This window comes from Schistocerca serialis, chromosome 2, assembly GCF_023864345.2.
Source record: "Schistocerca serialis cubense isolate TAMUIC-IGC-003099 chromosome 2, iqSchSeri2.2, whole genome shotgun sequence".
In the NCBI taxonomy this organism is placed as follows: Eukaryota; Metazoa; Arthropoda; class Insecta; order Orthoptera; family Acrididae; genus Schistocerca; species Schistocerca serialis.
In genome coordinates, this window is record NC_064639.1 from 621,721,305 (window position 1) to 621,734,099 (window position 12,795).

The 12,795-nt window shown below is 37.8% G+C and overlaps 1 protein-coding gene across 1 annotated transcript in view; it reads right to left on the reverse strand.

The window, feature by feature from the left end:
• The window catches only part of LOC126457677 (uncharacterized), a 40,958-nt gene extending 28,647 nt beyond the window's left edge, over nucleotides 1–12,311 (reverse strand). The window contains exon 1 of the mRNA XM_050094181.1: nucleotides 11,932–12,311. Within this exon, the coding sequence (XP_049950138.1) occupies nucleotides 11,932–12,080 (149 nt within the window). The 5' untranslated portion in view covers nucleotides 12,081–12,311. The remainder of the gene's footprint in view (nucleotides 1–11,931) is intronic.
• Nucleotides 12,312–12,795: the final 484 nt, after the last annotated feature.

The window sequence follows — 12,795 nt, forward strand, 5'->3', positions numbered from 1 at the left end:
GCAAAGATACAATAACGCGTGTGCTGATGACACTGTAATTCTGTCTGAGATGCAAAAGGATTTGGAAGAGCAATTGAATGGAACGGGCAGTGTCTTGAAAGGAGGACATAAGATAAACATCAACAAAAGCAAATCAAGGATACTGGAATGTAGTCAAACTAAATCTGGTGGTGCTTGCTATTTGGGCAACAAAATAACTGACGATTGCCAAAGCAGAAAGGATACAAAATGTACATTGGCAACAGTAAGAAAAACATTTAAGAATTGAATGTAGACTTCATTAATGCTGTAGGAAAGTTCTTGTAGTATGTTCATACTTTAGGATTAAAGGAGATCACTCATAGAAAAGTAGAAGCATTGAATTGTCCATAGGCATTCACCAAAGAAGGAAAACTTGCCAGCTTCTGGAGATATCCTTTGAACACACACACGCGCGCGCACACACACACACACACACACACACACACACACACACACACACACACACAAAAAATGAGTGGCACAAGGCGTTTGTCTGGAGTGTAGGAAGTGAGACATGGGATGATAAATAGTTTAGAAAAGAGGAGAAAATAGGCTTTTGAATTGTGGTGTTACAGAAGAATGCTGAAAATTGAATGAAAAGACCTTGTAACTAATGAGGCGGTACTTAACAGAATTGGGGAAACAAGAAATTTGTGGCGCAACTTGACTGATGACTGAAAGAAGGAAGGTTGATAGAACACATTCTGTGGCACAAGTGAGTTAATATTCAGTGTGTTTATTAGTCAACCACGATATTATTGCACCTGAAAGTGAGCGTTTGTAGTTAGATTATCATGAGTCAAAACGTAATTGAGGTTGACAGTATTTGCACAACTGACCTGAAAGCATTGACAGTGTGATGTGTTTTCCTTAAACATTGCTGTACTTTATTACTGTAATGCCACTACGCGTTTCCGAAAGTGACCAATTGCAATAGTGAGTTATAAGTATTATATGATGACTTGGAAAGAAGCTCAAACGGTTACACCACTATTTGTGTGACTCGGGGTGAAAAATAAAATTATCTTGTTTCTAAGAATGCGAGCAGTTTATTCACTCCTGTTTAACTGATAGTGCTGGCTTCTGTAACTCTCAACGGACAAAGCTAGTAACAGATGCCACTTGAATGCTTACTATGCTTCACGTCAGATTAGTTTACTTTTGAGATGGCCATTTAAAACTCATTTACTAACACACTGAATTTTACGAAGTTAAGCTCCAAGCGAACTCAAAATGCTGTTAAACTTTTCACACATTTCATCATATCAAGCTGAATCTGTGATAGAAACCAATTTGTACAGAGTTCCACATGACATACTATGTGCAACTGAACCCACTTGAGTGCATTTTTGTAGCTGTTCACCAGGATTTAATTAATCATTCCGACGCTTTTTCCCCCCTTGAATGTGATATTTCTTATTTGCAAATAGATTACAGCATTATCTTTGCTGATACTCAAATGGCTTCATGATGATGACAAATTCTCGATTTATGTCATAATTGCACACCAGAACAACTCAACAGCAGTTCTCTTTTCCCACCAGAAAAGGATCTAACAGACTATATATAGCCATCACTTGTAATTACAGGTAAGCAAATGACAACTTGCAGCAACCAAGTTATCGAAACTATACTTTAAAATGTCATCTTCACTTTCTAAAACAATAGATTTTTACAGCAACAATACAAAACAACATCTGTAAAACTAAAATTTGACTAAATTTTGTAACAGTTAATTACTTTTTTTTTCTGCAAGACAATAAAAAAATGAAAAATTACACACTAAGCCAAATGCTATCCATACTCTACAGACCAATGTGAAGTGTACTGCACTGCAGAGGGTGCCAAGTATTAGTATTTTGTCCCACTCAATTAGTGTCTGGAGTGTAGAAAGAATGAATGTTTAAGTCTCTCGGTGTGGTAATTAATCTAATCTTGTCTTGTCTTTGAGGCTCTCTGGAAGAACAGCATAGGAGTTAGTAGTATATTCCTAGAATCGTCACTTAATTTTTATTTTTGAAATTTTGTAACTAGACTTTTGCAGGGCAATTGGTAACATCTTCAAACCGTAATGAAGTATGTTAAATAAACTTACCAAACCTATCTTGAAAATCAACACTAAATATTCTATGGCTACTCTCGCACTAAAGTGCAAGCCACAGATTTGGGAGAATGGTGTGTCACATGGTACAATGTCCCTTGCTACTGTGCATCATCCCATAATCTACCTCCTCCCATATACACGACGACTATACTGTCCAAGATTCTTGTGAATGACCCCCCCCCCCCCCCCCCCCTTAAACCAATCTATCTTGTGGATGACAAACTGAAATTGAGAATAGCAAGGCAAATGTGGGAGATGCTAAATTCATTTTCGAATGTTCTGTTACAAAGGAAAATAGAGTATAATTCTTGCACCATTGCAAATATGAGTGATAACTGATATTAACCTCAATGGTGTTGAGAAATAGCTGCAATCACTAAAACAGAACACGATGCCAGGGCAAAATGGAGTCCCTGTCAGGTTCAATACAGAATTTGCAACTGAGTTAGCACCCCTTGATTCATAATACACCACAAACCTATCAAGCAAATAAGGTAGCATAAATAATCCATCAAACTACTGCCCCTTGCTACTGTGCATCATCCCATCATCTACCTCCTCCAATATACCTTAGAATTTCAGAACATATTCTTTGCTCAAATATAATGACGTATCTCAAACAGAATGACCTCCTCCATGCCATCCCATGTGGATTCTGTAAACATTGGTCACACAAAACCCAACTTGCCCTTTTCTCACACGATGTGCTCCTCAAAGATTTGAACCACGGCAACATGTCTTTACTTCTGTAAAGCATTTGACTCTCTACCAGTCAACGGTTATTAATGAAAGTATGATCATAAGAGGCATCAAAAGAAATCTTTGACTGTTGAGGATTTCTTGGTAGAGAGGACACGGCATGTTCCTTTGATGGAGAATCACTGATAGATTCAGACCTGCCCAGAGAAGTGTACTGAGGCCCTAGCCATTCTTGTTGTGTGTTAATGACCTGGCAACAATATTAACAGCAACCTCATGCTTCTGGCAGATGAGTTACATGAAAAAAGCTCCATAAATATTCAGGCAGCTCATGACACGATTACAAAGTGGTGCAAATATTGTCACATGCTTTAAATGTTCAGAAATGTAAAATTGTGCACTTCACAAAATACAAAAACACAACATCCTACAATTACAATATCAATGATCCACTACTGGAAATATTCAACCCATACAAATACCTGTCTGGGACACATCGAATAGATCTCACAGGAGTAACTCCATGTGAAATGACCTTCGTGTCCAATCTTTACCACACTTGCACTGGAAAAAATTTGTGCAGAAGGGACCTGCATGATTGTCTGCCAAGTTTCAACCTTATCTGTAATTTGGTCTAGGTATTAGAGCTGTTTTCACAGGGCCACTTTCTCCACAACTAGATGCATTTGAAACAAATTCTTAAGCTTGGTAAACCTTTGTCCGGAGCTGATAGAGCTAGGATCCCACAAAATGGTATCCTGATACAACTTTTTGTTCAGAACATGGAAACAACAGAATGCACTGCTCATAGCACAATCTCTCTCTAAACTTGCAGAAAAATTTTCCCATGACAAATCTTCCCTAAATTTTAACAAGGAATAAACAGCAAGTATAAGGCTTCAGTTGTCAGTGCTCTGTCTGTCTGCCTGTCAGAAAACTGGCAAATCAAACTTTTCTGAAAATGTGTTCACTAGGTTAGTCATCTGTAAAGCATCAAAAATAGCAAATGTACCAAATTTGCCTATATTTGACTACATGTATCTTAAAACTGACACCTATGATGGTGTGATCATTGACACCACTGAAAAAGAGATAACTTAAGACTTTTTTATTTTGGTGCCATTTCAGTTAAACACAAAAATGTGGCCAATAAACTAGTTGAAGCTGATGAAACCAATATTTCTCAAGCTCTGATTACAAGCTAATCAGCTGTTGGAATTTCAACTAATTGGTCATAATAACAAAGAAAGGCCATGGAAAGCAACAGATTAATTATTAAGAAAAATGCATCAGTTGGTGGATGCACAAGTGAGTAATGCAGTGGAAACAATGTCTCGATCATTTAGAACAGCCAATCAAAGAAATTAAGAAAATTGAATGTAACCAACCATTAAGGGAAAAAAAATCACATTTTGATCTTACTTCTACACCTATATCCACACACTGAAAACCACTGTATGGTGCATGGTTGAGAATACTTTGTGCCAATGTTAGTAATTTCATTTCCTGTTCCATTTGCAAATGGAGTGGGGAGGAAAATCCATCTAAACGCTTTCACATAAGCACAGATTTCTGTTCTCGTCTTTGTGGTCCTTATTGTCCTGCCGCTTGTCACAAATGCCAGTTCTCTAGACCTTTTAATTTAACTTTTGCGAAAAGGATGTCTTCTTCCCTTCAGGGACTCCCATTTGAGTTCATGGAGCATTTCCGTAACACCAGATGTTGACTGAACCTACTGGTAACAAAGCCAACAGCACACTTCTGAACTGCTGCTATGTCCTCCTCTAATCTGGATCTGGTGGGGCTCACAAACTCTATAGCACTACTCAAGAATGGATCGCACAAATGGACCATATGCAGTATCTTTTATAGATGAATTACAGTTTCCAAGAACTCTGTCCCTACAATTGACCTTCTGTGCTCACTCCACTTCAGTACCACCACCTCGACGACAATGACCACCACCACCACCACCACCACCACCACCACCACCACAGACCTCATGTAGCATATATGCTACACCCAACTCTCTTTTCATTATATCTCAGGCAATTAACTAAACTTGCTGTGCCTGATTGTAGTGGGTGTACTTTTTTTGGAGCACTTGTTTTTGTTTCTGCAAGCTCCTATTAGATTTCAACATCTCACTGAAGAAAGCTAGTTATTTCAGTGTAAGCAAAGCTTCAAGAAATACAGGTTATTTCTCCTTGGTTTATGCGATTTTAAAATAGATTGTGTTTAGAATATTCTGTGACACGCTGATATTCCGCACTGGGTCTACATTCAACAATTAACCATACTTTCACATTCACAAAAGCGAGTATCTGAGGAAGAAGAGTGAAGAAGAGGAGGAATGTGATAAAGAGGACGCATTTTCAATGAGGTGACACCTCAAAAAACCTAAGCCTCTTCCATCACTAACATCAAAGATGTTCCACACCATGCCTCTACCTGATATGATGAACAGATCCCACAAAACTTCATTTCAAATGTGGATTGCCCCGATATAAAGGTTCACATTTGTGCAGTGTACTAAATGCAAAATAAATCTTTGTTTCAAAGATAAAAGGAACTGATTTTTGCAATTCATAAAAAAATAGCAGAATGGCCATATCCGAAGTGATTTCACAAGTAAATCATTCATGTTGTCCCACATTAAGACATTTTTGCAACAAGAGTGGCTGATTTTCACAGATAGAAGATGCACAACTGTGCAAGAGTGAAACTGTGCAGCAGCTGGAAATATACTCCAAAGATGAAGTACATGCGACACTATGATTCTTGTGGGCAAACTGTCTAAATTGCACACAGTGAAATTCTAGCGGTACATGGACTGAATGCAATGTTGCGTCCAACTGTAGTGAAATGGGGTCAACTATATAACAAATCCTGCACAGGTGTGGCAAGACATCGCGAGTACAGACTACATGTCCACGCAATCGAGGCACTGATTAGCAGCAATCTCAAATTTTCAGACGATTAACAAGTTCACACAGCAGTTATCGAATGGCTCCACGGTCAAAGAGCAGGTTTCCATTGTTGAGGAAATGAATGACTGCTAGGATTCCAGAATGAGATTTTCACTCTGCAGCGGAGTGTGCGCTGATATGAAACTTCCTGGCAGATTAAAACTGTGTGCCCGACCGAGACTCGAACTCGGGACCTTTGCCTTTCGCGGGCAAGTGCTCTACCATCTGAGCTACCGAAACACAACTCACGCCCGGTACTCACAGCCTTACTTCTGCCAGTATCTCGTCCCCTACCTTCCAAACTTTACAGAAGCTCTCCTGCGAACCTTGCAGGACTAGCACTCCTGAAAGAAAGGATACTCCTCAGTCTCGTCAGACGAGATACTGGCAGAAGTAAAGCTGTGAGTACCGGGCATGAGTCGTGTTTTGGTAGCTCAGATGGTAGAGCACTTGCCCGCGAAAGGCAAAGGTCCCGAGTTCGAGTCTCGGTCGGGCACACAGTTTTAATCTGCCAGGAAGTTTCACTGCTAGGATTGTTTAGAGAGATTTGGTGACCATGTTGAAAAATAGTATAATGAGCCTGTGGTATTTTGAAGTATAGTGCAGCATTCAATAAAAGTTACTTGGCCTGCCACAACACTGCATAATTTAACTTTTGAAGTCCCCCTGCATGAAAAGTGTTCTGCCTATTTTCTGATATAGCACGATATTGTGGTAAATACATAAGGATATTTATGTGCTTTAATTGTCAGCTTGTAACTAAATTCCATCAAAGGAATTCCTGAAAACAAAAAGAATCTGAGAGACCTGATGTAGCATAGCCTACATGTGAAAAGCCCTAACATCTCGGTGCATCACAATGGTTTTTAAAAAAATATTTCTCTCTAGAACAGTGCATTGACAATCAATATAAACTTTTGAGTCACATAATCTAAGCTCAGGAATGAGGAAGATACTTGTTTGAAGATACTGTATTCGAACTTGATCAGCGCTTATTCAATAAAAAAGACAATACGTAACAATTTTGTGTTTATGAAAAAATGGCCTCTACCAGGCACTTATGTGTGATTTGCAGAGTATCCATGTAGATAAATGGCAAAAGTGGCATGGATGTTGCCGTTGAAAAATATATTTTAACAGAATGGGAAAAAAATATCCATAAAAAGAAGCTTGCTGGGAATATAAAGCAAGATAACACAGAATTTCTTGAAAATGAAGAATTAGTTTAGAATGTAAGGGCAATAATGAATGTTTTCCTACTTGAATATATGGAGAAAAAGTTCAGAAGTACTTGTCGCTACGCAATTTGAAAGAAATGTATTGGTATGGCCACCATGGACCAACGCAAGGATTAATAGCTGTTTCTTTAAATATAAGCAGTATTTTTGCATTAAGCGAAATGAAACCAAAATGAAAATAGATGTATCTAACAGACTTAATTGTAGGCCATTTTTTTCAGTGGCGTCAACGACTAAATCATCAGGTGCCAATTTTAGGATACATGGTTTCAAATCTACGAACAATTAGTTGCATTTGGAATTTTAAGTAACTTCAAAAGCTGATAATGTAGCGAATAAGTTGTATGGAAGCTCATAATTTACTAATTGTCTGTTCAGCGGAGCATGTGCAACAGTTAGAAGTAGAGGAAAAGCAATGGCTTGAAAGATGGTACAGGACATGTTTACTCAGTTTTGAATTCATAATTTAGATTCAGAAATTTTTTTATCAATCTACTAATACAAATCATTTGGTTGCACAAATTTTCACCATGAAACTGATTTGAATCTGCGGAATACTTTATATTAATGTGAATTATAATCAAATGGTGTGTTTTAGTAACTATCAAAGTTCAACTGCCTCAAGAGCCAATGAACAAGAGACTAAAACATTATAACTAACGATGCACTAGAACATAGCAATTTATTTTAGCACCACCTAAGACAGTCATCCATCTATGATTTTCCAATTACTACTACCATTGACTTCCTCAGTCATAAATGATTAAAGGACTTAAATAAAGGTCTGAATTTAATGTCAATCAATATATCTACTTAGCTGAACTCCGAGTCAGAGGGTCCCATCATCAGATAATGTGTGCCATATAGAACTTTGTAAGGCTACCATTTGGTCTGAATAATTCCAAGCTTTATATTCTAGCAACCATTATTTTTATAGCTTTTTTTTACGCTACTAGTTTCACCACCTCAACGGAATCATTTTCTGGTCCTGTAGCTTGAACAACAAAAAGAATCCAGTCACACACAAACATAACAAGGAAGCAACACACACGTACATAACAAGGAAGCAACACACACGCACACACACCAAACTTTCGAACAAGCTGTACAAGAAAGCAGGCCCTCTGCTCCAACAATGTGATGTGCAGCTTATGAATACAATGATATATTCAACAATACCTTAAAAGGTATGTTATGTATGGAGCAGAGGACACAACCTATGTCTCACAACAATAAAAACAGAGGACTCTTATGTCACTGCTTAGCATTGAAAATCCAAGCTGGTACCCACATCAAGTGGACTGCCTTAGTAACATTAAAATTTCATGGAAGATTTGGAAAATTTTCAGTTGGCTACAAGAAAGAGTAGTGCTGGTGAATACTAACATAAAATTGAGCCCAAAGAGTGGGGATGAGATGCTTTGCAATTGCGATGAGTCTAATATACACAGAATTTTCGAGTGTCCTTCACCGAATCAGGAAGTGCTTCATTTGAAGGACTAGGAGATTAAAATAACTGTGCTGCTGATGTAGTTCAATACTGAAAGAAAATTGTAAAAAGTTGACGACTGTCAAAGACAAAAAAGTTAAGAAAGAATGCATAGTATTTCAGTAAAACTGATACAACAAGGGTTCAACTTCCTTACGAAATCTTCGCGCAAGTAGGCCTATCTTCAAAATAGAGTATGGATTGTGGCCAAAGTAAGATACACCACTAGTCAAATTTCTGAAGCGATAACAGTCTAAATATTTTACGCTGTCTTCATGCATGCGTCACATTTAATGTCAAACACAGGGTGTCATACAGTTGGTTGAAATTCATGTGTTTAGTGTTATATGAGATTTCTATATAAACCTTGCATTGCAAAAGGTGTACAATTGGAGGCATAATATAAGCTGCCATACTCCACTTGCCAACACTGTACCGAAATTGAATAAAGAACTCTGATTCAACTGAATGCACTTATCACTTACGTAACACACGGCCTGAAGAGGACACTTCATTTCCTAATGCACAACATAGTTTATCATTTATAATTATGAGAAGTAAGATTAGGAACAGAATATCCTGTGAGCAACATGGGTCACAAGCTTAGCTTGGGGAAGGGTGGGGGGAGGGATAATTTCGTGCTTTAAAAACAACACAAAAACCTTTTGCTGTAAAGGCAGCTACACGTGTATCTGCTAAGATAACAGACATGTATGATCGAGCATCATTTGAACAAAACAAATTGCTTAATGTTTGACTAATTTTCAATTAAGCAAGCCTGTAACAGCGTAGCAACGACATGTGTACCAGTTTTGTGCAGGACTTTACAAGTCAATGCAAGTTGTGAGGCAGTCTTTGCAGCAACATCATGTCCACAGATACAAAGAAAATCAATTGTGAATTGTCAGTAGAGTTTAAGTGTTTGAAAATCAGAGATTCTCTAGAGCATTAAATCCAAGGCCAACCATGACAAAATAAAACAATACTGCATAAAATATGTTTATACTAAAATATACAGCATACAGCAAGTGACAGAGATGTAGATGTATGTTATTCAATATGTACAGTACTCGATTACCAACTACAGCAAGGGGGAGGGGGGGGGGGTCACAATAAATGTACAGCTAAGAAGACCTTTGAAGTAAGCTAACACTAGTACTACAGATGTGTAAAAATATGTAGCCTATCTATTGTCTTCACATATCCTTCCCCTCATAAGAATTTGCTGTCAGTTCACCCACAAGTACACTGTTAAAAGGGCTTTATGAGTGATACGACGTTAAAATTCACTTATTTGTTCAACCTGAAATGCATTAATGATGTTGATATATTCCCAACTCATCATAGGTTACAATGGTAGTAAGTTTTTTGTTACAGTAACTGGTCTTAACACCACAAACCAAAGTTTCTTTCCCTCTTTTCTTTGAGGCACAATCAGCACATTGTAGTCATCCAGGCAAGGCATACTTGAAACATACACCAACACACTGACATCATGGAGGGAAGAGGGAGTGTTGCACATGTATGAAGCCTGCAGTTAGTTACTTGGACTGAAGGAGAATGTCCTTAGATAACTCTCTGTAAGTGTTGTAAACTTTTTTTTTAATTTGCTTTTGCAAATGTTTTCAGGTATTTTCTTAAAATAGATCAGTACTCTGTTGAATGCTTTAGTTGTATTTCCCTGTAATGGACCATAATTGTTGAATGGCAGACAAAAATAGCGTTGATATGTTGGGCTGAAGTGTTCGTATGATACAATGGAAATTTAAATCCGATTTGGACGCTCTGGGGACAATGCATAATACAAATATGCACATTTAGCAAACAAACAATTACAGTAAATCAGAAAACTGATCAGCAGCAATGCACTCCCTTCCGAATACTACACCACTGCACAGTCATTCAGAGAGAATGTGTGAAGCTTACATGATAGATTTTAATGGGAATACAATTCTTGACAGTGCTTAGGATCTCTGGGGCTTAAAGTTGTTCCAACAATTTATTTTTATTGTAAAAGCTGAAACACTGTGAAAAAGAAAGGCGATTACGGTATATTGTTTAACTGGGATGCGAGGACGAAATCACTGCACATGTTTATACCAAAGTTGAGTTTCTGTGGCACGTAAATGTTCTGACACGTCCATGAAGTAAACAATTTATTTGGTGGAAAAAGCCTACCGTAAATTTCAACGTAAAGGGCACAAATCTGAACTCTTCGACAAAAAAAACACACTTTGGTTTAAAATTATTCCCTAATTTCCACTGACTAATGTCCCAAGCATCCGATAGCAAAATTTGATTAATTACAGGGGAAAAAGGCCGGAAATCTGTACAAATAAATGAATTGTCTAATAGAAGTTGTAACGTACATAACCGTTACGATGCAGAATACAAAACAGAAACATAAAATAAATATTGTTTTGCAACTCGCTGAAACCACATTCTAAAGCACGTCACATGGCAGTAAACGGTCAACCTCTAACAATGACTCCGAAAATGCTAAACATATCGCAACTTCAAGGCGAGAATGTTTGATTACTGCTTTCACTGACAAGAAACTAAAGCCTAAGAGTGTTAGAAATTAACCATTGACACTAATTTTCACTCAGTAAGCCCTATATAATGTTAGGGACGAAGAATGGCTCTTACCAAACGACAAATTCAGTATCAATTTTGACGATGTTAACTTGCTTTTATTTCGGGATTAGCTGACACCCAGTAACTAAAGGTAAATGGCACGAATAAAATTATAATTTCGTTGTGGCTATTTAAAAGCCATCAGCTCTTTCTCTTTCAAGCTCGAAATGTTGCTTGTAAATATAGGTAATTTAAATTCTCTCTCGGAACAAACATATTTAATCAGGAACACGTTTACAGATGTCCAAAATAGATTTATTTCTAATAGCATTTTCATTTTTACAAATTCTTTGTTCAGTCTCCATTTTGGTTTGATGCATAAACTGTTATCAGGAGGTCAATGTTTAAGACCTTTTTACAAGTTGAACGGCAAACTACTTTCGGTCTTACAATTTACGATCAAGCACATAATAAATATAAGGGGTTGATACATGTTAATCCACGAGCATTCTAGAAAATTCAGCAGAAAAAGTGATTGTAACTTCAAGGCAAACGTCAGCTCTGCAGTCGACATGACGCTACCAACACCCGACCGCATAACGTAACTAACACACTGCGTCCTAACAACCCTTTAAGGGAAAATTGGTGATGCACGCCAGTTGACACTGATTCCCACGTGACACGGTTGGCATTTAATGACCGCGCTGAAGATCGAGACGTCCGGAGAGCATTCCTTGATCGAGAGTAGTCTGCTACGTGCAGCGTAATACAAAGCAAGGTTCAATGACATTGTTTCCTAAATATCAGCCAATATTTCTGTAAAATCGTACTCACCAGTTATCCAATTTTATCATCTCTTCAGGTTTTTTGTTTTTACTATCCGCCTTTGCCTTCAAAGCTTCCGGGTAGAGCTTCAAAACATGTGCAAACTGATTTGAAGTTCCCTTAGCGAAGAAAGTTGCTGTGTCTTTTACGGAAGCCATTGTGATAACTATAGTACACCAAACGCACGCAAGAGCGCACTACATTTACTATGGCAGCTGCCTTTTTACAAAATTGTTTTAAAATTCGAAACCATGCATCAAGTTGTGTACTCTGAATTAACACGGTCCCCAACAACGGCAGACATGAGGCGCTTCGAACACTTAACTAGCACAGGTTCTAGCCACGCGGCCGATGTCCGCAGCACTGCTTGAACTGCGCGTGCAGTAGAACTGACGCATCCTTAAAGAATTCTGTGATGATTTCGGCTGAAACTTGTAAAATAACCTAAACAATTGTAATAATATACTACTGTTCTATAGTTCATCCGCAAATTATTATATTAAAGGTATGCAAGGTCGGAAACGTAAAAATTAAGTTTTTTAAAAATTTGTGCAAAACGCAGCCTTCGTCATAAAAGCACAGGCGGTTACGACAGAGAGAGAGAGCCCCGGCCACTCATATTTCTGATGCATCGAATGTGGAATATGAAAGCTAAAGGAGGAAAATTACGTGAATCGCCTCATTTATCTATATCCTGACACTTAAGTAGAATAAATAATGAAGAGACTAAAATTACAAGACAAGTTATTCGCTGTCCAAATCGTTTCTGTTCAGTGAATTATATAAATAATGAGAAAATTAGCGCACAGAGATCTCAATTAAAGGTTGAATTCGTGTACAGGAATAATTTACATTGTACGTTTATGAGTTACG